The sequence below is a fragment of the Eptesicus fuscus genome, chromosome 10 (assembly GCF_027574615.1).
Source record: "Eptesicus fuscus isolate TK198812 chromosome 10, DD_ASM_mEF_20220401, whole genome shotgun sequence".
In the NCBI taxonomy this organism is placed as follows: Eukaryota; Metazoa; Chordata; class Mammalia; order Chiroptera; family Vespertilionidae; genus Eptesicus; species Eptesicus fuscus.
Genome location: NC_072482.1, coordinates 14,927,714 through 14,953,564, shown reverse-complemented (window position 1 = coordinate 14,953,564; position 25,851 = coordinate 14,927,714). Strand labels below are relative to the sequence as shown.

The following is a 25,851-nucleotide window of genomic DNA, read 5'->3' as shown; positions in this document are numbered from 1 at the left end:
ACTTGTCAATATTTTTTTTTTACCCATACTTTTTTCTTAGGCTATTTTTCAATTCCATTCCTTCTTTAGCACTTTGTTATTCAGTTTAAAATCCTAGAGCTTTCCTTACATTGCAAAGCCCACTTCCACAGCATTCCACCTTGCTCAAACAATCCTCATTTCAATGTGCATATATTAATAATTTATCTACTCCTTTTGATATACTAGCCCCAAACTGAGACTCACTCCTAGAAGTCCAGATTTATATTAGGTTGAAAACTACAAGAGGGAAGGGCCTTTATCTGTCTTGTTCAGTGCTATGCCCAATTCCCAAAACTGCTTGGCAAATAGTAAGTGTTTGATAAATATCTTTGAAATCAACAAACTAAAGAGCTCCAAAAAAAGCATCATGTCCCACAGCCAACAGTCTGTGAGGCTACCAGATAAAACTCTACGAGAGAGACCCAGTTAAAGGTTGAGTCAGCATGCCTCACTAGAGGCCATGTGCCCTTGTTCCAAACTAGTTTTCTGACAACTTTTTCCATCCCAGAGGAGGAGGAATCATGCCAAAGATCCTTTACTCATAGTATATGGTTACTCTCTTCAATCTGAGAAGAGTCCCAGGTCAAGGGTAAATGCCTTGAGAACATGACTTCCTCCCTGCATACTTGATCTAGTGCCTCAAGTGGCTACCGACTATCTAGGTCAGTGGTCGGCAAACTCATTTAGTCAACAGAGCCAAATATCAACAATACAACAATTGAAATTTCTTTTGAGAGCCAAATTTTTTACACTTAAACTTCTTCTAACGCCACTTCTTCAAAATAGACTCGCCCAGGCCGTGGTATTTTGTGGAAGAGCCACACTCAAGGGGCCAAAGAGCCGCATGTGGCTCGCGAGCCGCAGTTTGCCGACCACTGATCTAGGTGATGCTGTATTGCTGATGGGGGCAATGTGCTTTTCAATTTTTCAAACTCACAATGCCAAAAATGTGAACATTTGAAAATACTGAAATAATTGACTATGTTTGCCAGGATTCATCTCAATGTTTGACATTTTTTTACACTCAGCATATTGCGTTTTAACACCTGCTGTGTGTGTGGCATTCTATGTCAAAATAAATATGAAACCAGTAAGTGTATTAATGAAGGCAGAAAAGTTGTACTGTTTAGAAGAGAATGAATGCACCAAAACTCAAGAGGCCCCACTTTTTTCCCACCTCTGCTATGATCTCATACAAGTCACTTCATCTCCAGGAACCACAGTTTTCCAATATAAATTGGAAATAACTTTTTTAAGTCTGTAAAATGTAGAAGAAACTATATAAGTATAGAGTGTAATTATAATGATGTACTTTTTGTAAGATGAGGAGGCTCACTTCTATTCCAAGTCTGCTATGTGGTAAATATAGGCTTTTACTTGTGAGCATCCTTAAAGGATTCTATTGAATATGTAAGTCTTCATGTCCTGGGATGTTTTTTGTTGCTGTTGAAAGATAAAGGATAACTGCTGATGGGTTTCACTCCAGTCTGGCTAAATTTCAGAAGAAAGTAAAGAAATCTGCCCCGATATGAAGATTTTCAAGAGCTCTGGGACATTATTATTTTACTGCATATTTTTAACATAATGGGTTTTTTTTTTTTTTAGTTAGAAGAAAAGGAAAATTGATTCAATATGGGAAAATATGAAAGAAAAGATCCCTAAGAGTGAAATACATAAATCCATTTTACTTTGCTTAAGCAGCATAATAATGACCATATTAAACACTGGTATGTCTTACGTATTATATTTAATAAGAAAACAAATAAGTAATCACAAATTGTGAGTCTTCTATGATGTTTAGAACTTGGCATTAAAAAAATGCTAACTAAAATGATATAGTGACAACTTTTCCTGTTATAGTTGAACTCTATTTTAATGGTTAAATATATTGGGTTATTTTTTTCTGCTATATACGCTACCAAATCACATTGCCTAATGTTTTTCTGAGGGAAAAGGGGGAAGGGAGTGCTATATTTGAGTTTATATCAGTCAGAAGCGAAATTATATGTTTGAGATTTTTTATAGTAGATTTCTGAAGCTAAAACTTTTCCCTTGAAGATTTTCAACTATGTTTATCTAAAAGAAAACCAAAAGAATCGAGAAATTTTTGCACATTTCATCTGTACCAAACCCAAGCAATGGAAAACATTTTAAGGGGCAGAGAGAGAGCAGGCAAAAATTGCTCCTTAACTAGTTAGGAGTAAGCACACATTAAAATTTGTTTCCGTGCTCCCCAATACAAAAGTTCTGTTCTACAAAAATAATTTGTGATGAAACCTTAACAACTACGTTTTTAAGTGTTTATGAAACATAAAATCTACAAATGCAAGAGACTTCATGGGAAAGAGAAGTAATTTTACGTCCTGACATTTCAGACTTGAGAAAGAAGTTCCTTTATTTAGCACACCTCACTATAACCAGTATTTAAATCACATGATGTGCAGCTTGTACAAAATAAAGGATATTTATTTAACTCTAGAAACACTACTGAAATTTTGTATGAGATTCCTTATGACTAAATCTGTAAATTACTTTGAAAGAGGAGCAATAGAGAATTAACTCAGACTCTTAAAATTGTTTTTGTGGTCTTATTATACGGAAATAAAAATTGCCCATTACATTTCCATGAACAGAAGTCTAGTCTTAACTAATCAATTACTCTTACAGACCAATATGATCTGGCATGTTGTACTTGCAGCAAAATTGAAATATAATTATTTTTTAAGATAGAATATGATCAAATCTTTCTTTGGAATAAAAGCAAGGTAAGGAAATAGTTGCAACAAGAAAAAATTTTAATCCTATGGTAATTATTTAAAAATAACTTTAAACTATCAAAAACTGTCACAAATATTACAGTTAATTTTTCAAGTTTAACCCAGAATTTAGGAACACCCATTGAATTGTAGAGAAAAAAGTAAATACAACATAAAGTATCATTCCATAATTTTTAGAATAAATGTCAAAGAGAAAATAGATTAAAATTATTCCAATTTAAACCAAGAATATATGTGCCATGTTTTAAGCTGGTTTAGATCATCTAACAATGGATATTTTGAAAAATTTTTGAAAGGATACAAACATAGTAATGACAAAGGGAAAATATAATGAAAGATATCTTGTCATGCCTGTTTTCAAATGTAAGTTTTCTAATATTTGTTTTCCATCTAAAAGTTTTTATTTCAATTACTTTACCAATAAGTTTTATATATTCAACCCTAACATTTTTAACTTTAAATAACTGGATTGTATTTAAAGGCATAACACAAATATGTGTCTATCTTCACACAACTTGAAATCTATTGTGATTTACATAATTTTGCATAACAGCTCATGGTAGGCTTAATAAGGTATTAACTAGTTTAATAACCTGTTTTTCTTTGTTTAGGTACAATTATATTAAAAAGACACAAACATAAAAATCTGATCATTAAATATGTAAGGAAAATACAACTCACTAGTGTCAAATATTTATTAGTTGCATATTTGTTTCTGAAAATAGGCCAATGATGTAAAAAAAAATCATTTTCAGCCCATTGCTCCATCATTTTGAAACCCTACTTATGACAAATACTGAAAGCTATCATTAAGCATACAGAATTAACTATGAGTAATAGATCATATATCTAAAAATGTGTTTTCTTTAACGTTGCCAGAAAAACATATGATACTGGTAAATATATAGTGCAACGTTCTCTAACTTAAAACAGCGCAATAGCTGGGCGCTTACTATAGTTTTAAAATATACATCTGGACTTAAAATTTCTGCACAGTGTTTCAGCTTGAAGCTATTTAAAGCAACTGAGTTATGGACCCTGAACACCAGGCTTCATGGTGGAAATGCTGACAGACCTCTAACTGCAAGGGTGCTACTGGATGCAGGGTTGACTTACTCTCTCTTTTCTATCTGACCATTAACTAAAGTGATGAATTTGCAAACTGCTTTTTTGTCACTAGAATTTCAAGGACAGAAAGGCCTGGGATCCTCTAATAGTATGTCTTAACTATTTTAAGCTTTCGGTGAGATACACCTGAAAGAAATGTTAAAAATATTTATTTCCATTTCCTTGACACCTGGGAGGACTGAACGTTTCAAAACTGCAGAACTTTGTTAAAAATACAGTGCTTATAAACAAATTTATATATTTTAAAGTATGCTGCAGTTGAGTATAAACGAATTAAGTATTCTTGTATAATCCCTAAACAAGATCAGATGGATAACACTAACAGTTTACTTAGGACTTAATACAGTACATTGTTAATATCACTTTGAAGCACTATTTTAAATTAACATATCAAAACACAGTTCATTGAATTCATATCTGATTCTCTACAGTGGTGAGCTCAATGTCACAGACATAAAATACAGGCTCAATAAATATTGTATTGATTTGAATATCAGATTTCTCAACACATTCAGTTCTCTGTGTGTTTTAAGATATAGTCTTTACCTGTTATCTACCCAATAACACTATAATATACTTGGTACATGGCTCTATCATAGCCAAATTGTTCTCATCACTTTTAAAACTGGGACTTCGTCTTGTTATTTCTTCATTACAGATGTATTTGGTTTTGTTGCAAGTGTGAAAAGTCTACTGCTCTCAGGCTCATCTCAAAAGATAATGAGTGTGTTGTTACTAACATTCAGATGAAAACAGAAATTGTTGCCTATATCTGGATGTTCCAAATATCTACACATCCTTTTCAGCAGAGACAAGACTTATATTAAGTGGATCTCAGCTATTACCTACTATTTGAATTCTGTTAAACACAGGTATGGGAGTTCACGTTTTAGGTTAACTCAATTTCTTTTTCAGTTAATATGTATTTAATATTTATTTTAGTGTGGTCATGTGTTATCTATGGCTTTGTTTGCTGATTACAAGTAAAATCACCCTAAGTAACAATAAATATGATTAATAGCAAAGAAAGCAATTTCTTTTCAAAATCATTTTTAAAAGGTGGTGGCACAGAGCCCTACGTGCCACCAAAATCTGAGAATAGGTCAAACTAAGTTGCATCCTATCTGTATGCCAAAAACACCCTTTCCATCTAAAATACTGTAGTTCAAAATCAATTCAGCATCATAAATATGAAAGAATAGTTCAAAACAGTTACACCTAAACATGTTTGGCAGAACGAACGGAATGCAGACCATCAAACATCTAAATGTTATCTTTAAAAATGCAGGTACTTATCCTTAAATTTTCACGTATCCTGACTTGTGGCATTGTATAAACAACATATATGCTTATTATACAGGTTTTTTTGGGGGGGGGTTTGGGGTTTTTTTTGGGGGGGGGAAGAGGGCTGGAAATAAAGGCTAATTAGAAAGTTCTGGACCCTTGGACGACGAACATTGTAGAAGATACCTCCTGTACAGAAATTTAAATTTCTACAATATTCTGAGCTTTTCAATAAGAAAACAACCTACAAAATGGGTGGTTTATAAAAGGAGAAAGGGGACGGTTAAAAAACACACACATACATTTCTTGAGCCAAGTGCAAAATGAAACTTGCCCCAGAATGCAGCAACCCCTTTCCATAACAGTTCACTCTGATTTCTGTTCTGATATAAGACCTAGGGAGATAACCAGCTCTAATTGACCTGGACTCCTCTCTTTCCACCCCACCCACACATGGAATCTGAACTGATGCCTGGAGGGACGGGGGAGGATGGGGGCGATCAACAACTGGGAACTGCCAGTGGCCTTGGGAGTTTGGCCCCAGGGTCCACAGTGAAGAATCTGGCATGATTCCTCCTTTTTTACCCTTACCCCATCACCTAGCTACCCTGCTCTCCTTAGATCCCAGAGCCCAAGGGTCCAGGCTAGATGGGGCCAGAAGCGGCTTTCGGAGGCTCTTCCCCGCGTAGGGCTCCACCGGCCCCCTCCATCCCGGCGTCTAGTCCCGCGACTGCCCAGGAACCCGCTTCCCTTCAACCCAGCTCCGCCCTAGGGGCTCCGCGTCTCCCCCAGGCGAGGGCTGCCTTAGCAATTGGGGTCGCTTTAGTGACACCCATCAGGCTGCTGTTCTGGACCCTACACCCTCAACCCGCCGAGCCGATGCCGGCGACACCCGCTTCGGACACCCGCCCTCAAACTAACGGCCCGGCGGCGGAGGAGGCCGCGGAGGGCGCTCCCAAACCCCGGGACCACTCCCTCTGCACCCAGGCCACCCGCCCGAGCCTCCCACGACCTTACAGAGACAGGAGGGAGCTTCGGCATCCACGTCCTTTAGAAGTAATAAGACAAAATCCGCAAAATGTCACCTCCGAGTTCAAGGCTGGCAAACGGAAGGCATCTCACAGGTTTCCCTGGTCCCCGCCGGGCTGGGCGAGGCGGGAGCGAAGTCCCGGCGGGAAGAGGCGGCCCGAGCCCCCGCCCCCTCAGCTGGCCCGCGCCTCCCGCACTCGAGGGTCCAGCGCCCGCGATTCCCGGGCTCCCCCGCCTCGGGGCGCGCTGCGACCCCGGCGGCCCCGCCTTCCTCCCGGGAAAGGGAACTGGCGCGAGTCTGCAAGCCGAGCAAATACCCGCGTCCCGTCTCCCACCTCACATGCTCCTGGAGTCCGAGGTTTTCCTGCGACCCTCCTGGGCACCGGGACCGCGGCCCACGCGCCGCGGCGGGCGCCCCGCCCTGGGCGCAAACTCCTGGAGCCGTCACCCCAGGAACACGCTTCCCGAGCCCGGGATGGGCCGGGGCCGCTGAGACTTAGCGGATCGGATCTGGGACTCCTAGACCGGCCGGACGCGAGGAATCCCGGGAGGGGCCGGCCGGGATGCCCTGGGAGGAAGACGCGGGGATCGGGGGGGATGTGTCGGGGATCCTCACCCCTGGGAAATGGGGGCGGGGTGGCGACGCAAAGAGTGGGCACCTGGAGGCTCTTGGGGGAGGGGAGACGGCTCAGAGGAGTGGGTTAGGACGTTGCCCAGGAGGCTCGAGGGGTCGATGAACAGATAAGAGGGGACAAGGACTGCGGTGGTGGCTGCGGGCACAGGTGGGAGAGAGAAGGATCTGTGCGGGGTCACTGCGCCCAAGCCCGCTGGGAGATCCGGAGGAAAAGGGCCATCCGGGGTCCCCCGGGTCTGAGCCTCTAAGGTGGGCGAGGCCTTAGACCCTATCCGGGCCCGGGGCCCCAGTGGTCCAGGAGACGCCGGCCGGCAGGTCCCGCGGCGCCCGGCCGGGGGCGGGGAGCAGCCGCAGCTTCTTACCTTGAAGGCCACGGGCAGGGTCTTGTTGCAACGCCAATGCGAGGGCAGCACGGAGCACAGGAAGTTGGGGCTGTCGGTGCGGACGAGCTCGGCCGGGAGGTCAGCTATGATCTCCACCATGGTGCGGTTGTCGTGCGGCGGCCGCAACCGGGGCACCGCCGCCGCCGCCGCCGCCGCCGCTGCCGCCGCCGCCGCCGCCGCCTCCTGCTGCTGCTGCTGCTGCTGCTGCTGCTGCTGCTGCTGCTGCTGCTGCTGCTGCTGCTGCTGCTGTTGCTGCTGCGCAGCCACCACCGGGCTCACGTCGCTCATCTTGCCGGGCTGCAGGCTGCTGGAGGGGGGGCTGAAGCGCCGGCTGGTGCTCGGATCTACGGGAATACGCATCACAACAGCCACAAGTTAGCGAAGTGGCCGGGGGAGGGGGAGGAGGGTGGAAATGAGGGGCGAGGAGGAGGAAATTGGGGGGGGTGGAGGCGAGACGGGGGAATGAGGATGGAGGTGATGGGGCTCAGGAGGTGAGAAATCAAGTTCGTTGAAGCCGACTGCCAGGCGAAGTCTGACGGGGGGCCAGCGGTAGCGATGCGGTGCAATCAGGTTGGCGGGTGGGGAGACCCGGGAGGCGCAGATCTTTGCCAGAGCCTTTGGAACACCCGGGGTGGCAGCTGCGACCGGGTGCGGGAATGTGTTTGACCCGGGGAGGTGGGGGTGGCGGGGGGGGTGGCTTTAGTTTGCAGCTCGGAGTGGGGTCTCTCTTGGGCACAGCGTCCTGGGTGCGCTGGCGCCCCCTCCCAGTTTGAGTCCAGCGGTGGAGCCGAGCGGTTTCAATCCAGCCCCGGGACCGGCATAGTCCAGCGCTGCCCGCCACTGCCGCGCCGCACCGCGCGCAGCGACCCAGCTGCAGGCGCCCGCGCCGCCGCCCGCGGGCTCCGGCTGCTGCCGCCGCCTCCTCCGCGCGGCCGCCGCTCCCCCCGCGCCGGCTGCACGCTCAGATTCCTCCCGCGGCGGCGGCGGCCAGCCAGGCTCCCCGGCTCCGCTCCTTCCTTCCCCTTCTCTTCTCTCCCTCTCACCGCCACCTCCTTGCGTCCACTCCCTCCTGCTACTTGCAAAGCTCCCCTGACCCTCGCGCTTCGAGGTGCCAGGAGGTAAGTCTCGGGCGGCGGAACTCGGGGCAGCGGATCTTGAGCATTCGCACTCGAATCGCAGCCGCTGCCGCCGCCCGCCGGCCGCGCGAAGGAGCCCCCGGAACGCCGAGCGCAGCAGCTTCCGAAGCCGAGAGGCGCCCGCGTCTTGAGGGATCTCGCCTGGTCGCGTCCTCTGGCTTCTCCCCGCCTCCCCCGCCACCAGGGCAAGGAACCCCCTCTCGGTCCGACGAGGTTGAAGCTGAGACGCCAGAGAGCTGCGGGCTGATCTGACTGTCGGTATTTTTCGTTGTAACTTCAGGAGAGGAGGAAGGAAAATTCTTGAGTGTCTGTGCTGACTTCTCAGCACTCGTCACCCTTCCCCCACCCCACCCCCACCTCTGCCTGAGTGGCTCCCGGTGGGGGGGGGGGGGAGAAGGGGAGAAGATTTTGCAGGGTTTGGGTGTTTTTTTGTTTTAAGTGACACGAAAAATGGGGGCGGGGGTGCACGCGTCAAAATAGTTTTAGAAACTCAAGTGGGTGGCTGGACAGTTTTTTTTTTCCTCTATATTCAAACTTGTTCCTAGAGAACAAGGATGAGTGTTTTTTTTTTAAAGACTGGAAAACTGTCATCCCGGTGATTAAAATAAGTTGCAAAAACCCTCGCTGGGGAGCAACTCCAGCAGTTTTCCATCCATTTCATCTTTTATTAAGTCGATTCTGCATCTAAAATTAATGTCTTAACTTTCTTTCCCACCATTCCCAGGCAAAAAAAAAAAAAAAAGTAAAAACACAAAATAAAATATTCAAAATGCTTCGATGGCTATTTATTTATGTATTTATTTCCCAATGTGGGTTTAAAAAGCGACTTTGGATCCCCCAAAAAGTTGTGGTCGAGAGGATGAGGGAGCACGGGGGGGAAAGCGGCAGTTTTACCTAAAATGTGGTTTTTGGAGGCTGGGATTTCTAATGATTAGGTTTTTGTGGTTTATATAGACACGGCTCTGGCTGAGGCAATCATTACGCTGATGAGAGTCAGAGGCACGTGGGTGTCTGCGACCAGCCTCAAACTCGGAGCCTTCAAAACAAATAAAACAATGTGCGGCGCCCGCAAAAGCCTGGAAATCCGCTTGAGGCTTTTGCGCCCCTAAGAAGGGGGCACCAGGCCGGTTGCCCTCCACGTTGCGTACAGCTACGTTCCTCGCTTGCTGTCAAACTCCTTTAAACCTCCCAAAGCTTTTGGAAAACGTGCTTGCAAAAAGAATCATCAGTTGTCAAAGTGTCAGAGATTCCTACTAGGGGAGCTGACACCGTAATAAGTGATTTTATAAATAAATGAGAAATTAGAATGCCTCCAACTCGGAGTAGTATTAAGGAAGCAAGGTAGTTGATAAATATCCACCCCCCCCCCAATCTTATTTAAAACAATTGACTACCCATGAATTGGTGTTTTTATTGCTCAGCATAAACGCCTCTCTCACCCGGGTAGCGACCGGCCACGACCCTCCCTCTGGGTTGTCAAAGCGCTGCGTCCCCGCGCTGAGCCTGCGCTGGGGTCTGCGCCTTTGGAGGGGCCTCGAGAGAATGGGGGGGGGGGGGAGGGCGGCACGGAAGAGGGGACCTGGAGCCTGTCACAGATTCTAGAACCCATTACAAGCGCAAGATGGCCTTGGAGGGCTGTCGTCGCGTGACTTAGACCCCAGGACTGGCCTCGATAAAGAGATGCGCCGCCCATACAGGGGCTTTCAGGCGCGGGAGCGGTGGAAAGGGGGAGGGTGGCTAGGCGTGCATCCTCACCGGGGTAAGGATGGGGGTTCAGGGGGACACCACTCTGCCCTGCCTCTTCGATTTAATTTTACATCCCCTTTCTCCATTCACAACTCCACGCCTCCCTCGTCCGCATTTCCCATTCCCACTTTTTTTCCCTCCACGCTCGCGCCTCTCCCCAAAATACCCCCCACAGACGCGAGTCTCCTGGCCTCGTCCCTCCAGACCCCTCGGCCTTCCCAGGCCCGCCAGCCACCCTCCTAGACTTCGAGAGGCTTTCCGTGCCACCCACTAGGACAGCAGCCCGGGTCCACCGGCCTCCGGGCCGCAGGGCGTGAGACGAACTGGCGCAGCGAGGAGCGAAGCTGTCTCCAGCGCGTGCGATTTTTAATTATCTTTTCGGTCACAGGGGAGAGCTCTAACCCCGGGCACCGCGCCGCCTGCGCGCACCAGGGCAGCGTGCGCCCCGGCCCCGGCAGCCAACCTGCGAAGGGAAGCGGCTCACCCCGCAGGAAGAATCCTGAAGACGAGGCTGCAGCCGTCACTCTCCCACCTTACACCCTCTCACAAGCACTCGCACACACACGCTGGGACAGCCACACACTGGCACTCTTAAATACACACACAACTCATACACGTGGGTGATTTTTTTTTTTCTCTCGCCTTTTTGCCTTTTAGCCGGGCCGCTTTATTTGGGGCACGTTATACCACTGTCTAACAAAGATTTCTGACCTGTTCTGTATTTGGTTAAAGATGTGGCGGCTGCAAAGGAGGGAATAAGTCACAGGAAGTGGATTATTTCTGTGGTCAAAGGGAGACAGAAATGCAGTAACTACCATAGTAGGTGATATGCCACCTTATCTGGGATTGTCCTTATCTCAGGAAGTCCACAGAACGGGGAACTCCCAGAAAATTTGAAGACGCTAAGTAATAATTAATATTTCAGTGATGGGCAACCAAACGAGGCTTTTTTGAATGAGATATTCTAGAGCTCTTTGGATTTCAATAAGCATTTGAGGGGGGGGGGGGGCTTTACCTCTTGCTCAGTCGCTGTTTTGTCCTTTGTTTTACTTGGTGGACAGCAAGATAGGCAGGCCTCAGTGGTTGAGGACTCTGACTAGGGATTTTTTAGGGCAATTTAATCAATGGTAACTTATTTGTTTTAATTAATCATATCTGGTAATTCACCTTTAAAGCCTTCCTCCCTCCACTTCACATTTCAGTGGAACTAATACAAGCAGCTCTTGGAAGTTACTAGTCTTGGATCCCTTCAAATATCCTACAGTTATTTATAATGTGGAAATGAAATTTTCCACCAAATACCCTCCCAGCATTTCAGGTATCTGGCACAGCAGATTTTCAGTCTTCTTCCAAAATGTCCTCTTGCTGAACATTCACACTTTCAACTGGAACTGACTGGGCCTGGAACTGATGATGTCTTGGCTCAGAGCATTGTACTTAAAGGAAGAAAATATTTTTACAGACCCCTCACCCAAACCTCTCCTGGTAATAGTAGGCACACAGGAAAACGTTGACATTTTACATCTGAGTATTTTGTGCTGTACTTTGCATTATCTCACTCGGGTTTAGATTTTTCTTCACCCCAAAGTATTTGGAACAAATCAACCACTAGATTCCTCTTCAGAAATATGTATCTTCTCTGTGGTAGGTTGTGACATAAAAAAAGAATATACATATTTTTTCTGAAAATGTGGCTACTCTAGAAGATACAGCATACATTTCCCCTTCATGTCTTTTAACTCTTAATATCACTGTTTAGTAACAACATTTGGTACATGAGATGTGAAATGATCAAGCTATTTAGTCGAAGAACTGAATCCCTAAACTAGGAACAAAACCCATGCTTCTTTCATTCAGGTTTCATCTTCTAACCCCTACTCATTATTTTATATATACTTTTTCTTGATGAAAAGTGAAAATGTTGCCCTGGCTGGTGTAGCTAAGTGGTCTCATGCTTTGAAGGGTCTTGGATTAGATTCCTGGTCAGAACACATATCCAGGTTATGGGTTCCATCCTGGTTGGGGCGCTTATGGGAGGCAACTGATGGATGTTTCTCTCTCATACATTGACACATCAATGTTTCTCTCTCTCTCTCTCTCCCCTCTCCCTTCCTCTCTCTCTAGAATCAATGAAAAGAACATATCCTCAGTGAGGATATAAAAGAAAAGAAAAGTGAAAAAGTCACTGTAAAATCTTAAAATTGTTTTCAATGGACCAGCTAAAGTTGGATAACCTTTTCAGATGTTCAGTAGAAAACCATGGACATATTTATGATCCCTAAAGTTTTTAGGTGTAATATTGGAAAACGTTATAAACAGAACCATCTTTGGAGAGTTTTCCTTTGGACGGTGATTGAATTAAGGATACCTCGCCCTTGAAGAAGTAGTACTGCCAGCACACCAGGAGTTGTCATACTGCATACAGCTCACGGGCCAAATCTGGCCTAATGTCCATTTTTGTTTGGCACACTAGTTAAGAATGATTTTTATATTTTAAAATACTAGGGAAATATTAAAAGAAGAAGAATATGAGACTTGAAAATGATATAAAATTCATATTTCAATGTCCATAAATAATATTTTATTGGAACATAGCTATATTTATGTGTTTATGTATTGTCTGTAGCTGCCTTCACCTAATACAGCATAATTGTATAGTTGTGACAAAGATTGTATGGCCTGTAAAGCCTAAAATATTTGATATCTGTTTTTTTATAGAAAAAGTTAGCCAGGCCCTAAAGTGAAAGGATGGGGGCAGAATGGGACAGCAGAAAGGAGTAGCTATTAAGAGAAGATATTGGGATGGAGTGTGTATGAGGTCCAGATTAGTTCTCAAAAAATTAAAAATACATCATTTAACTTACTCTTTTCTGTGTAAAACATTAATCACGTAGACTAATATTTTTCAATTAATAATTTTGGATGTGCCAAAACAGACAGAAAAGAATGAGGAGTGCTTTTTCATGAGCTCCTTGAGAAGGCTGGGGTGGGTGGGAAGAGATTAATTAGCCAAAGAACTTATATGCATAACCTATGGACACAGACCATAGTGTGGTGAAGGCCCAGGGAGGGGGGGTGGTGGAAGTGCTAGAATGGAGAAAAAAGGGGGACATCTGTAATACCTTCAACAATAAAGATAAATTTTAAAAATAAATAAATAAAATGAGGGGGGGATAGTTGTCTTATAGGTCTCTGTATGTCAGCATTCCCATTGCCCTTCATAGTGGGAGCACATTAACTGCATAGATGAGAAAAGATGAAAAAACTTTCATGTAGTCTGAACATGAAAAAAACAGGTAAAGTTTTCATGGGTTTGCTCCATCTGTTTTACAGATTGATTACACAAGAAGCATAAACAAGCTTACCAAGAATTTTCTGGAATACAATATTTTCACAAGTCCTATATATACTTTTCAGACAGTTAGCTTAATAAGCTAAGTGATCCCAAAGCCTTCTGACATGTTTTCCATTTTAATTTTTTATACAGTTAAATACTGTCTGATTTGTTTTAAGCTCGGTAAACTTTTCCCTTTGTCAATGGACCTATAATAATTTGCATGGCTGTAACAAGAGATGAAATGTTTGTATTGGAGGGCTTAGCATTGTAAACCTTGCCTTGTTGTTCTGGTTAGCATCCCCATGGGCCATTTCCAGGCATTTATAAGAGAGCTCGGCGTTGTCATAAAAAGGCTGACATTCGACATGTGATCTTTCAGAACCACGTTTATGGAGCACCTGTCAAATTGGTCTTCAGGAATGGCACTGACTAAAATGACATATGTCGTGTTTGACTAAAAGACCAACTTACTAAATTACATCCTATTTACCTGAAGGACCTATGTAATTTCTTAAAAGGCTGTAATTTGGGAGGGGGGGGGTCAATGTGGAGAAAAAAGGGACATCTGTAATACTTTAAACAATAAAGATAAAATTTAAAAAGAAAAAAAAAATAAAGCTAATGGAAAGATTTTTTTAAAGGTTCTAATTTATTACCCACGGGTCAGAGAAATAAGACCAATTTTCCCAAGGCAGCCGTTGGGTATTTTGGTGTTGGCAATTGTCCTGTGGTGGTAGCAGTGACCTTTGAGAAGTAGTGGAATATGAAATGCAGAAGTTAATATATTTTGATGAAACATTTAAGAATATCCTAAAATTATAGGTTTCCTGAAGTAATCTAACCATCCTTTTTGGATGTGCTTTCATAAGGCATCAAGGAAGGTGCTATCTAATTGTAATCCCACTACTCAGAGTTCTAAAGCTTCACTAGACTTTGGGATGGTGGCCTGAACTATTCATCACACCTTACACCTTGCCATCAGGGTGAGAAATGTAAATCATAATACTCTCAATTCACCTAACAAAGACAAAATCAGAATTTGCACAGTATGAGAAATTTGAATTACAAACTAGAAAAGAAGGAAAAATAGAAGAGAAAACAAATAAAATACCAAAAAGCCAGCTTGGTCCTATTAGTTCTAGGGGATGTAGTTCCAAGGAACCATCCTAAGTGTTTCCCTCCTTTGCATTTCATATTCAGAAACTCTTCCTCCAGGATACCCCTCCACGCCCTCTCCTCACACACACACACCCCGCCCCGTGCTTACCTGCACCAAGCTTCTAAGCTTTTCTCAGAGCAAGAACTTTCTTCTTCCCATCTAGCCATGATCAAGTTCTATAAGCAATGACTCTTTTCTCTTCTTTGACTTCAAATGAATTATCTTTTTGTTGGGCGGGATCTATTCCTTAATCACAATCCTGTAAGTCATTATTTTCCTTCCAGATCATTTTCCTAGGTGTTCCAGTTTGCCAACTAATTGCCTCTTGGATCCAGATTCATCTTATTTACCTGCTCTGAGAAAATGGATCTGGGCCCTTTAAGTATTTCTCTTTACCAGTTGGCATTGACATTTAGTCAGTAGGGGGCATTAGAGAAACATGGCAGAAGGAAAGGGGTTTGCTTCCTGGTTCCCCTCTATTCAGAAGCAACAGGCTTCTACAGCCCAGCACAAGGAGCTTCTCCAGGGAAGCCAGCTCTGCAGCAGGAGCCTCGCTAGTGCCAGGCCCTGCCATGCACAGCTTCCCCCAGCACCCCCACCCCACCTTTGGCTGTTTTGCAGCAGTGTGCCTCTGGTGAGAAACCTACTTGGGAACAGCTTTCCCCAGCACCCTATAGGGCAGATATCTAGCAAGTTCCACCAATGCAACTTCTGCCATGGAGAGCTGAGGCTCTGCTCTCCCAACAGGGTCTGTTTCTCATCCTTCGGTTGCTCTATTTCAGCCCTGTCTGTAGTGGATGCTCTTAATCCTGGAGTCTTTAGAGTTCTCTTTACTTCTTCCTGACCAACTCTTTCCTACTCCAATTCCTTGATATGGTCAATAATTCTTTATATGAGCTTTCCTTGTTCAAATTACTGTGTGGTCTTTTTCCTCATTGTTCCCAAACGGGTAATGCTATAGATGACCTCCTTCAAAGATCTGGCCGCTAAGATGTTCATATTCACGTTGGTTTCCATGTTGGGCCACTTTATTTGGATCATTATAAGGTAAGCATTTCCAACACTACATCACACCTATTAAATGATTTATCTCTATGTGATAGATATAATAGCTATATACTGAGAAGACATATATTCTTAAGAGAAAAAGTTGTAGGCAGAGATTAGAGATAAAATTGATCAATATCATCCCCAACCCCCAAGTCCTTTTGACATCGTCCATGAAAACTCATCGTCAAAACTTCTATTAAAAGAAATATAAATAAAACCATATGCAAGAATTCCAGAGCTGATCCATACCTAGATCTGATAAAAAGCCAGGGTCAGGGAAGTGGATAGCTATCTTGCAGGATCAGAGAAGCAAAATGCTACTACCACTCAGGACAGGAGGGAGAGCAGGATTAGATGATTTTGCCTTATTATACTTGAAGTCAGAGACTAGGCAATGCTATGGCTCTACAGTAAAATAAATCAGTAAAATATTGGATTAAACAAAATAAATAGACTTAGCATTGCTAATTTTCTCCAAGCCTTTAATATGCCATATGCATCTTGAGTCTCCATAGAAAGAACCTAGAATACATTGTCTCCTAAATTTATTTAAGTATTGCTTATGACCAGATTTAAAGTCTTTGAAGTATTTTTAGAAAATACTGAGCTATCAACGTGGAAAAAAATTTGTTGGAACATTAAAGGGACCATCCTGTCTGGAAGGGAATATTTTAATGTAGTCAGGAAATAAAGTTGGCTAGACTACTTATAGCTGGGTCACAGAGGGCCCTGGTGCGGTGATTACTGCTTTGGACACATTTACAAGAGGGAGAATGTTCAGGCTGCTTCTGGAGGCCATGCTCTTGGGCCTTGTCCCACTGTTCCAGCTCATTGCCCTCCTCGGTCTGAACAGGAGAGTCGAATGGAAGTTTCTCTGGGCAGAGCAGAGCCGGTAGAAAGGTGAGGCAAAAGAATTGTATAAGTGCAGGGTCACATCCTGTCTTTATTTAAAGTTTTGATACTTTGTTCACCAGGGATCTTTTGATATAAAATTAGATTTTTAAGAATATTGCATTGAAATGTTATCTTAAATAATGAGCTTCCTGGAACCCCTTTTAAATTTTGCACCCAAGGCCGGTACCTCAATTCATTTCATCCTACTCCTGGCTCAGCCCTAGTGCTGGGGATATACAGAATTTACAGAGTGATTCCTAACCTCCCTGCTTCGTTATTATTTTTACTTTTTAAAAATCTATTACTAAATGTAAACACAAGTTGAAATAAGTCCATATTATTCCACAAAAGAACACTTAACTTTCGGTACCTAACTGAGGTTTCAATAGCAGATAAAACAGAAGAGTTTGGCCTTCAGTAATGTGTACGGGTAATTGTGTGTGTGTGTGTGTGTGTGTGTGTGTGGTGTGCACCTGGTTATCACTCTTTGACAACAAAAATACAGATCATATGGTTCTTAGTACGTCACTTTTAAAAGGCAAAGTTCATTGTTGTTTGATTCCATTTTAGATCTTCAATTTTATTTAAATAAAATATGTTGCAAGCACAATACATTTAAAGCTTGTTATTTTTCATTTCCACAAGTATATCTTTGGTGTTAAATTAATTAGATTCTTTAAATAAATTAATGGATTTTATTATCAAATCTTTTCAAGAGGCTTATAAGAGACAATCCCCACTGGTGCCTCTGTAAAGGTGAACTTACACCATAGTGGGAAAAACATAAGATATTGTAAAAAGAGAGAAAAAGAAAAAAAGCTTTTACTTGGCCAGTGTTCTTTCCTCTGCCGATACAGTTCTTTTTCTGTTAATTCAGGTCTTGGCCAAAATAGAGTGCAAGTTCCTTGAGGTCAGTAATTGTTTTTATTTCCTTTTTTATCCTCAGCACTTAGCATAATGCATAGGATACAAAAGTGCTTACAAATATTTGTTTAAATGAGTCAATGAATAAATAAACTTACTTAAAATTCTATTTTGACCTGAATTTTTTGTCCTTTAAAGTAAAACTTTTCATGTTATTACATTTTATGGCTCTGTCTGAAATTATCAAATATTGATGAGTATGTGGAGCCATGGAACTTTCTTGTATTTTATTGAAAATGTGGATTGGGGGAAAAGACTTGGGATAATAATTTGACATTATCTAGTAAAATTGAAGTTGCATATGCTCTGTGACTTTGCGATTCCACACCTAAGTAACTATCTAATTATGAAAGACCTGGAGAATGACAATACTTTGTGTCATACAGGAGTGAAGAAATGAGAGACTTGTACTTGGAAGCAAGAGAGACCAGCTCCAGCCACCTCAGCCCACACTGTGCCCTCAGTGCTCAGGGATCAATATCTCAGCACTTGTGGTATAGTGGCGGTCTTGAAACCCTGTGTAATGTGGTTTACTGTATTATTTGAGAATATTCAGTCCAGCCTGGCTGGTGTGGCTCAGTGGTTCAGCATTGACCCATGAACCAGGAGGTCATGTTTGAGTCCCCTGTCAGGGCTCCCAGTAGGAGGGCGCCCAGGAGGCAGCTGATTGATGATTCTCTCTCATCATTGATGTTTATATCGCTCTCTCCCTCTCCCTTCCTCTTTCTGAAATCAATAAAAACATTAAAAATGTTTTTGAAGAATATTCATTCCAAAAAGGGGGATAAATACAGAAGCAAGTAGCTTGTGAGACATGTGTGACATAAAGGAAGTAGAGCACATGTATGCTTAACATCAATTGGAAGGCATAGAAGGACTAAGAACATCAAATCTTCATAATACACTAAGTACATCTGAGGGACTCGATACTACTAAGATCTTTAAATTGGCATCCCATTGATGACATTATGGCCCATGTGTGTTCTGCTCAATAAGATCTATAGCTGTTCAGTAATCTAATTTGCAAGCTACAGCTGTGTTCTAGTGTGCCATAAGTTTAAGTGTGTATTGGTTCTAGACATCTGTCTTCAACAGAGCTCTCTGGCACAAACCTCAACTACAGCTATACCATTGGGGGAAGGCTGATGCATCAGAGAAAGAGATGATACCTATGAACTTTGTAATCCTTCCACCTTGCTTGCACCCTATCCTAAGTGTATTTATCTACACTTAAGTATTTATCCCCTTGCTTCTCCTTTTGTTTTCAATTAATTCAATAAATTGCTCTATTGGAGAAACTTAATTTGGTCTGTAAGCCTTTCGTTCAGTGACAAATAGCTTGCCTTAGTGTTCTTACCATTGCATCAAGGTAATTTCCCACAGAATTCTGGGTTGCATGTATCTGTGTAACAGGACATGAAAACTTTCAGGAGCACAGATAGTTTTAAGAATTAATTTCCAAATCCTCAAAATCACATATACTTCTTCCTAAAAGTGATCTGCCTGGGAACGTGCCTGTTCTTGTCATTTTCTTTCTTTATATTTCCCTTTTCCCACTTACCAAAAGAAATAATACCTCCTGGCCAACTTTTTCCCCTATTGTGCACTACCCCAGGTCATTAAAAAATCTCCTGGCTGCCACACAGAACCTCCATTAATCAAGACACCAAAAGCACCACTTTACTCAAATCCTTAGATACATTTTCCAAAAAAGTTTAACTTTTATATTCAATAATTAGCAATAAAGATTATAATGTACTTATATTGTTTTCATAAATTATATACTATGGCAATTATAATACCTCTAACCAGAAGAGGTATTTTAACAGAAACTTATGGACTTAGAAAATTTAACATTTCTAATCATATATACTTATTTTTGCTGCTGTGAAATAGTCTAGACTTTAAAGCATAAGATTACATTATATTAAGATACTTTTTTGGAAGTGGAATAGAAGTGGGATTTAAAAAATAATGTAGCCTTGGCTGGTTTGGCTCAGTGGATAGAGCATCAGCCTGCGGACTGAAGGGTCCCAGGTTCAATTCTAGTCAAGGGCATGTACCTTGGCTGCAGGCACATCCCCAGTGGGGGGTGTGCAGGAGGCAGCTGATCAATGTTTCTCTCTCATCAATATTTCTAACTCTCTATCCCTCTCCCTCTCTGTAAAAAAAAAAAAAATCAATAAAATATATTTAACAAAGAAAAACAATGTAAAACTTTTAACTGATGAGGATCTTGATCATGTATATTTTAAATGGATGAAGGTGGTCTCATATCACTATAGTAGTTAGCTTGAACTGAATACATCTGAGTGATATATGTTTTACTTGTAAAAGTTAATAATTACAACACAGTGGAAATTACATCTTTGGCAAGTATTTTAACATACAATGAAAAATGCTAGATGTTTTATCAGTCAAATCCAATGAAGAAAACAGAAACATTTCCAGGTATTATTCTTTTTAACAGAGGGAATTTAACAGGCTATAGAAGAGCTTGGAAGTCAACAGGGGATATGAAGCTGTTCACAGGTTAGCAACATCTGGAGTTACTTCCACCCAGAACCATAGGAACACTACCAGTAGGTTTTGTTATCATAACTCAGAAAGCAGGGAGGGCCACCTAGGAGCCAGAAGCATGGTGGGACCACACTGAGGATCTGGGAACCACAGAGAGGAGAGTTATTTAGTATAACATGGAGCCACAGAGGCAATGCAGCAACTGCTGAAGACACTACCTGAGACTGAATAAGAAGGAAAGAAATTTTCTGGCTTCCCCTCTACACCTGTCCTCCAAGCTTCCACTAGTGCCTCCATTGGCTGACACGACCTGAGAGCCAGTTGTTAAGGAAGCCCGAGAAAAGTAATTCCCTAAAATACACAAGCAGGACATGGTAAGGGAGGACAGACAAGTGACCGGCCTAAAACTGGTATGCGATATACAAAAGAATAAAGTGAGATCTCTACCTCACACCGTATACAAAAAGTAACTCAAAATGATCAAAGTTTTAAATGTAAAAACTAAAACTATAAATCTCTTATAAGAAAGCATAGGTATAAATCTTTGTAACTATGGATTAAAGTGGTTTATTAGGCAGTAGTTTCTTAGATATGGTACCTAAGAGGCAAGCAACCAAGAAAAACTAGATAAACTGGACTTAATCAAAATTAAAATGTTTGTGTTCAAAGAATATTATTAAGAAAAAAAAGACAACTTAAAAAATGGAAGCAAACATTTATAAGTCATATGTTTTTAGATAAGGATCTAAAATCCAAAATATACAAAGAACTCTTGTAACTCAACAACACCAAAAATATAAATAAAGGCAAACAACCTAATTTAAAAATAGGCAAAGGATCCTAATACTAGTAGACATTTCTCCAAAGACAACATGTAAATGGCCAATAAGCACATGAAAAGATGCTCAGTATCATTAGTCATTAGAAAAATGCCAATCAAAACCACAATGAGATAATACTCTATACCCAGTAGAATGGCAATAATAAAAAAGATAAACATTAACAAGTGTTGGAGAATATATGGAGAGATTGCTGGTGTGAATGCAAAATGGTAAAGTCACTGTGGAAACCAGTTTGGCAGTTTCTTTAAAGTTAAACAGAATACAGTATTACCATAAAACACGGCAATTACACTCAAGAGAAAAGAAAACAGATGTTCACATAAAAAACTTATACACAGATATTCATAGCAGCATTGTTCATAACATCCAAAACATGGAAACCACTCAATTTCTATTAACTGGTAAATGGAGAAATAAATGTGGTATATCCATTCAGTGGAATATTATTTAATCACTAGAGGCCCGATGCAGGAAATTTGTGTAAGGGCCTTGGCCCCTGCCCTGGCCCCAGTCCCGGCCCCTCCCCCCCCCCCCCCCCCCGCCATGGCCAGGGGCTTCTGGAAGGAAGGACGTCTGGTCTAATTAGCATATTATGCTTTTATTATTATGGATTAAAAAGCAAAGAAGTACTGACACATGCTGCAACATGGATGAACATTGGAAACATTATGCTAAGTGAAGGAAGCCAGACACAAAAGCCTACATACATATCGTATGCCTTCATTTATATGAAATGTCTAGAATATAGACACAAAGAAAGTAAATTAGTGTTTCTGGGGGCTGGTGGGAGAAAGTAAAAAGGAGAGACTGCTAATGAGTATGGGGTTACTTTATAGGGTGATGAAAATATTCTGGAATTAGATAGTGGTGATCACTGAACAACCTTGTGAATATACTAAAAAAAAAACACCATCAAACTATACACTTTAAAAGTCTTAATTTTGTGGTGTGGAAATTACATCTCAATTTTTAAAAATTAAGTTAATAATTTTAAAAATGAATGCATGGGTCCACTGTTTTTCAGAGCTCAATTGGGTAAAAGGAGCACTTCGGTTGTAAATTATTTCCTAGAGAAACCTGTACATATGTACTCTAGGAAAACACCAATATTAAAAGGATAAATATATTATGGAATATTATATGCCAAGGACTACTGCTAGTAGTGAAAATGAGTGGACAATAATACATACGATATCATGGATGAATCGCAAGAACCTAATATTGAGCTAAAGCAACAAATCTGTTGAATATAAAGACATGTAGGAGAATGATAATAGCAATATTACTCATAATAACCAGAAAGAAAACCACCCAGCCAACATCATCAAGAGAATGAATGGATAAACAGTGCTATATTGACACAATGGAACACTGTGAGCGATGGGAACGAGTAGAATTCAGCTACATGTAAACAATAAGAATGAGTCTCATAAAAACAATATTAAGTGAAAAAGACAGAAGTGAGAGGGTATGTGTTGTATGATTCTCTTTACATAAAATTCAAAACCACACAAAACTAATCTGTAAGGTTAGAAGTAAGGATAGTGGTTACCCCAGGCAGAAAGAAGGGTAGTGGCTATCAGGTGGCCAACAGTGGCTTCTAGGTTGTTATAATGCTGTTTTTCTCAGTGCAGGGTAAACTTCTACCTGAGAAGTCAGGATGCCAGAACATACCAGACATTTCACTTGTGGAAATTCACCAAGTAGCACACTTATAATGTTCACGCTTTTCTATATATATTTCATATAGCACATAAAAGTTCAAAAAGAAAACAACCAGTTGCTAAGGAATAAGTAAAGTATGAAATCATTTATATGAAATTTAACCACATGCAACATTAAATAATATATTGGAGAAACTAATATTTGGTAAAATTATAAAGAAAATCAAGGGAATGATAAACCCCAAAATCAAGCTTGCAGTTACCTCTGAAGTGGATCAGAGACCAGATCAGGGTTTCACAGGTATTAATAATGTTTTATTTCATATGCAGTTTTGGTAGGTATATAAATATTCATTGTATTGCTAGTCTTTACATTCAACAATATTTTACAAATATTCTTTTGATACTACTCAATATTTAATAAAAACTATTTTTAAAAACTCTATGGTTCTGAATACCAAAATCTATAACTTAAAGCACATCTATTTCCTAGTGTTGGATTAGGCTGGAGATTAGTTTAGAAAATTTATGTCATTTTAGTATTTTTTTAAATATATTTTTATTGATTTCAGAGAGGAGGGGAGAGGGAGAGAGAGAGATAGTAACATCAATGATGAGAGAGAATCATTGATCGGCTACCTCCTACACACCCCACATTGGGGATCAAGCCCGCAACCTGGGCATGTGCCCTGGCCCTAGAATCCAACCATGACATTCTGGTTCAGAGGTTGGCTGGGCTTGGCTTATTTTTAAATACTATTAATTATTCTCTTATTGGGGTCAAGATATTAGATAAGCATAAGTTTCTAGTTAAATCCCATGTGAATCAATTATTAAAGGAAAATCCATCTACTGGTCAATTTTCAAATACAAACAGTTACCAATTCAGAAGAAATGTATTCCCAAATTTTGTTTGCAAAAGGATTTGATTGGGGTTGGGGGGAGTTTGGAACACTATTGGTCAAACTCCCATCTGGTCAAGGAAAGCCTATTTGACGTGTAACATAACTAACTATTATAGGAAGAGTCTTACATTCTTTTGTGATTTTGTGGAAAATGAGGCACAACTTCTACCTGAGAAGTCAGGATATCAGAACATGCTAGCTACTACTTTAGCGCCAGCCTCTCAGAGAGTCAGTGGTCCTTCTACTGCAGAATATAGAGTAAGAGATTTCCATCCCACAGTCAGGTTCTTTATTGTAGGGGTAGGTGAAGAAGAATCCATTGAGGCAACAAGGATGTCTGCTCCTCTGTACAGCAAAGCAGTTGTGGGAGATATTGTACATATCGAGCATAGTCACATTGTAGACTTCCTTGAAAGCTTCACAGAGTGGTTTGGAATTTGTGATTTAGGTAGAGCGATGATTTAATAAAAATTAATCTATCAGTTATTAAATATTTACTATGTACTAAGCATTTTTCTAAGTAGTTTACATGCATAAACTTATATACTCCTCATGACAACTTTATGAAGTAGGTAATTTAATATCCTTATTTTCAGATGAAACTGAGAGACAGAATAGTATTTCACCAAATGGTAACACAAGATGTGAACCCAGGCTACTGATTTGTAGCATCTGCCAATTTCTATGGTGTAAATATTCTTGTTACAGTTGATTTTAAGTTACCATCATGATGCCACCAAACACTGGGTTGAGAAGAGATATGCACAGTGGGTTCTAGCAAACTGATAATAGCCAGCTTTAGTGCAAAACTGAACAAAGATTTACCGGTGCTTATTATATACTAGAGGCCTGGTGCATGAAAATTTATGCACTGGAGGGGGGAGGTCCCTCAGCTCGACCTGCCCCCTCTCACAGTCCAGGAGCCCTCAGGGGCGGGAGGCGACCCGGCAATCAGGAGAAGGCAACGCCCCCATCACACCTCTGCTGCTGCCACTTCCAGCAGCTCAAGCCTTGGCTGGCCCTGGTTACCTGAGCCTCGGGCGGCCCTGTGTGGCTGGGCAGCCACCATCCGAGGCTTGCCTGCACCTCAGGCTGGCCCTGGGTGGTTGGGCTGGCCCTGCTTGCCTGAGCCTCAGTCAGTGGGGGGTGCAGGAGGACCTGAGGCCCCTGGCAGGGCTGAGGGGACTCTGGTGGCAGGTGCGGAGCAGCCGGCCCCGCCCCCATTGTGGGTGTCGCCATCTTGTGATGGTGTGATGGTCAATTTGCATATTACCTCTTTATTATATAGGATAATAAGTATTTTGCTAAAGCAGAAAAAAAGGCATTTAAGCTCCAGTTCTTGTGCTTATGGTAGTGAAGGTATGAATGGAAAGACAATACTTACAGTCATGAAATATTGAATAAAACATATAATGCAACTTTATAAGAGGAATGATAATTCACATTTAATTGCCAAATGTTATAGATATTAATTTAGAGGTGGAAAATAGCAGTGGTGTCTATGGACAAGTAAGGTTTTATGGAGCATTAACAAGTTATGAAGTCATTGCAGTGTTTGCATGGGTGAAGAGGAAAGCAAAATTAAACAGGGAGTAAGAACATGAACAGAAAGTGCTATTAAGTGAATTAATTTTCTTTGAAGTCAGCTCAGTTCACTAAATCAGACTACAAAGAAAAATTGTAGAATCTCACTCATGAAAATTTTTCCAGGCACCTGGATCAGTTTCAACACTGATTTGACAAGAGGCAGGAGGATGAACCAGATGACCTCTTGAAATCTTTTCCAAATTTGCTAGTTCTTGCAGTTATAACACATTAGCCTTCCTGGTCTTATGTCTCTATCGCTGCCTTTCCAGAAATGCACTAATAAGGAGAGCATTGAAATCTAATCTTTCAAAATTAGATATTCTGGTTCTGGACTGGTGCAAATCTTCCTCTGGCTAAAATATGAATTTCACAGCTTTCTTTTTTTTTCTAAACTGTGAGAAATCAATCAGGTCAGTCTACGTTGATGTCTAATATGTTGCTCACAGACATCCTGAGAATTGTAAATTCTGTTCAATTGCATGGATATTTTAAAGAATGAATTAATAAAGTCAATTGACAACACTACCAAGAAGAATGGATGAGCTATAATAGAGAGAGGAGCAGAAAGCAGTTTCCACACCAGGAAGGAAGAGGAGAAACACCACCGAAGGTCACAGAGGACAGAGGAGTGGAGAGGCAGCGTTGTGGATGGAGACATTTCAGAGTAGGAGAGAGCTTCAAGGAGATGCACTAGCAGTTCCTTATTCCTGGAACACTTTTTTCCAGAATATCTACTCCTTTATCCTTTCAAATGTCACCTTCTCAGTGAGGTCTTCCCAGATGTTGCATGTGAAATAACAATTCTCCCCCAAATGGCCCTAATTTCCTATG

The 25,851-nt window shown here is 41.6% G+C and overlaps 1 protein-coding gene across 1 annotated transcript in view; it reads right to left on the bottom strand.

The window, feature by feature from the left end:
• The window catches only part of RUNX2 (RUNX family transcription factor 2), a 222,206-nt gene that overhangs the window by 114,908 nt on the left and 81,447 nt on the right, over window positions 1-25,851 (bottom strand). The window contains exon 3 of the mRNA XM_008153225.3: window positions 7,236-7,600. Within this exon, the coding sequence (XP_008151447.2) occupies window positions 7,236-7,600 (365 nt within the window). The remainder of the gene's footprint in view (window positions 1-7,235; window positions 7,601-25,851) is intronic.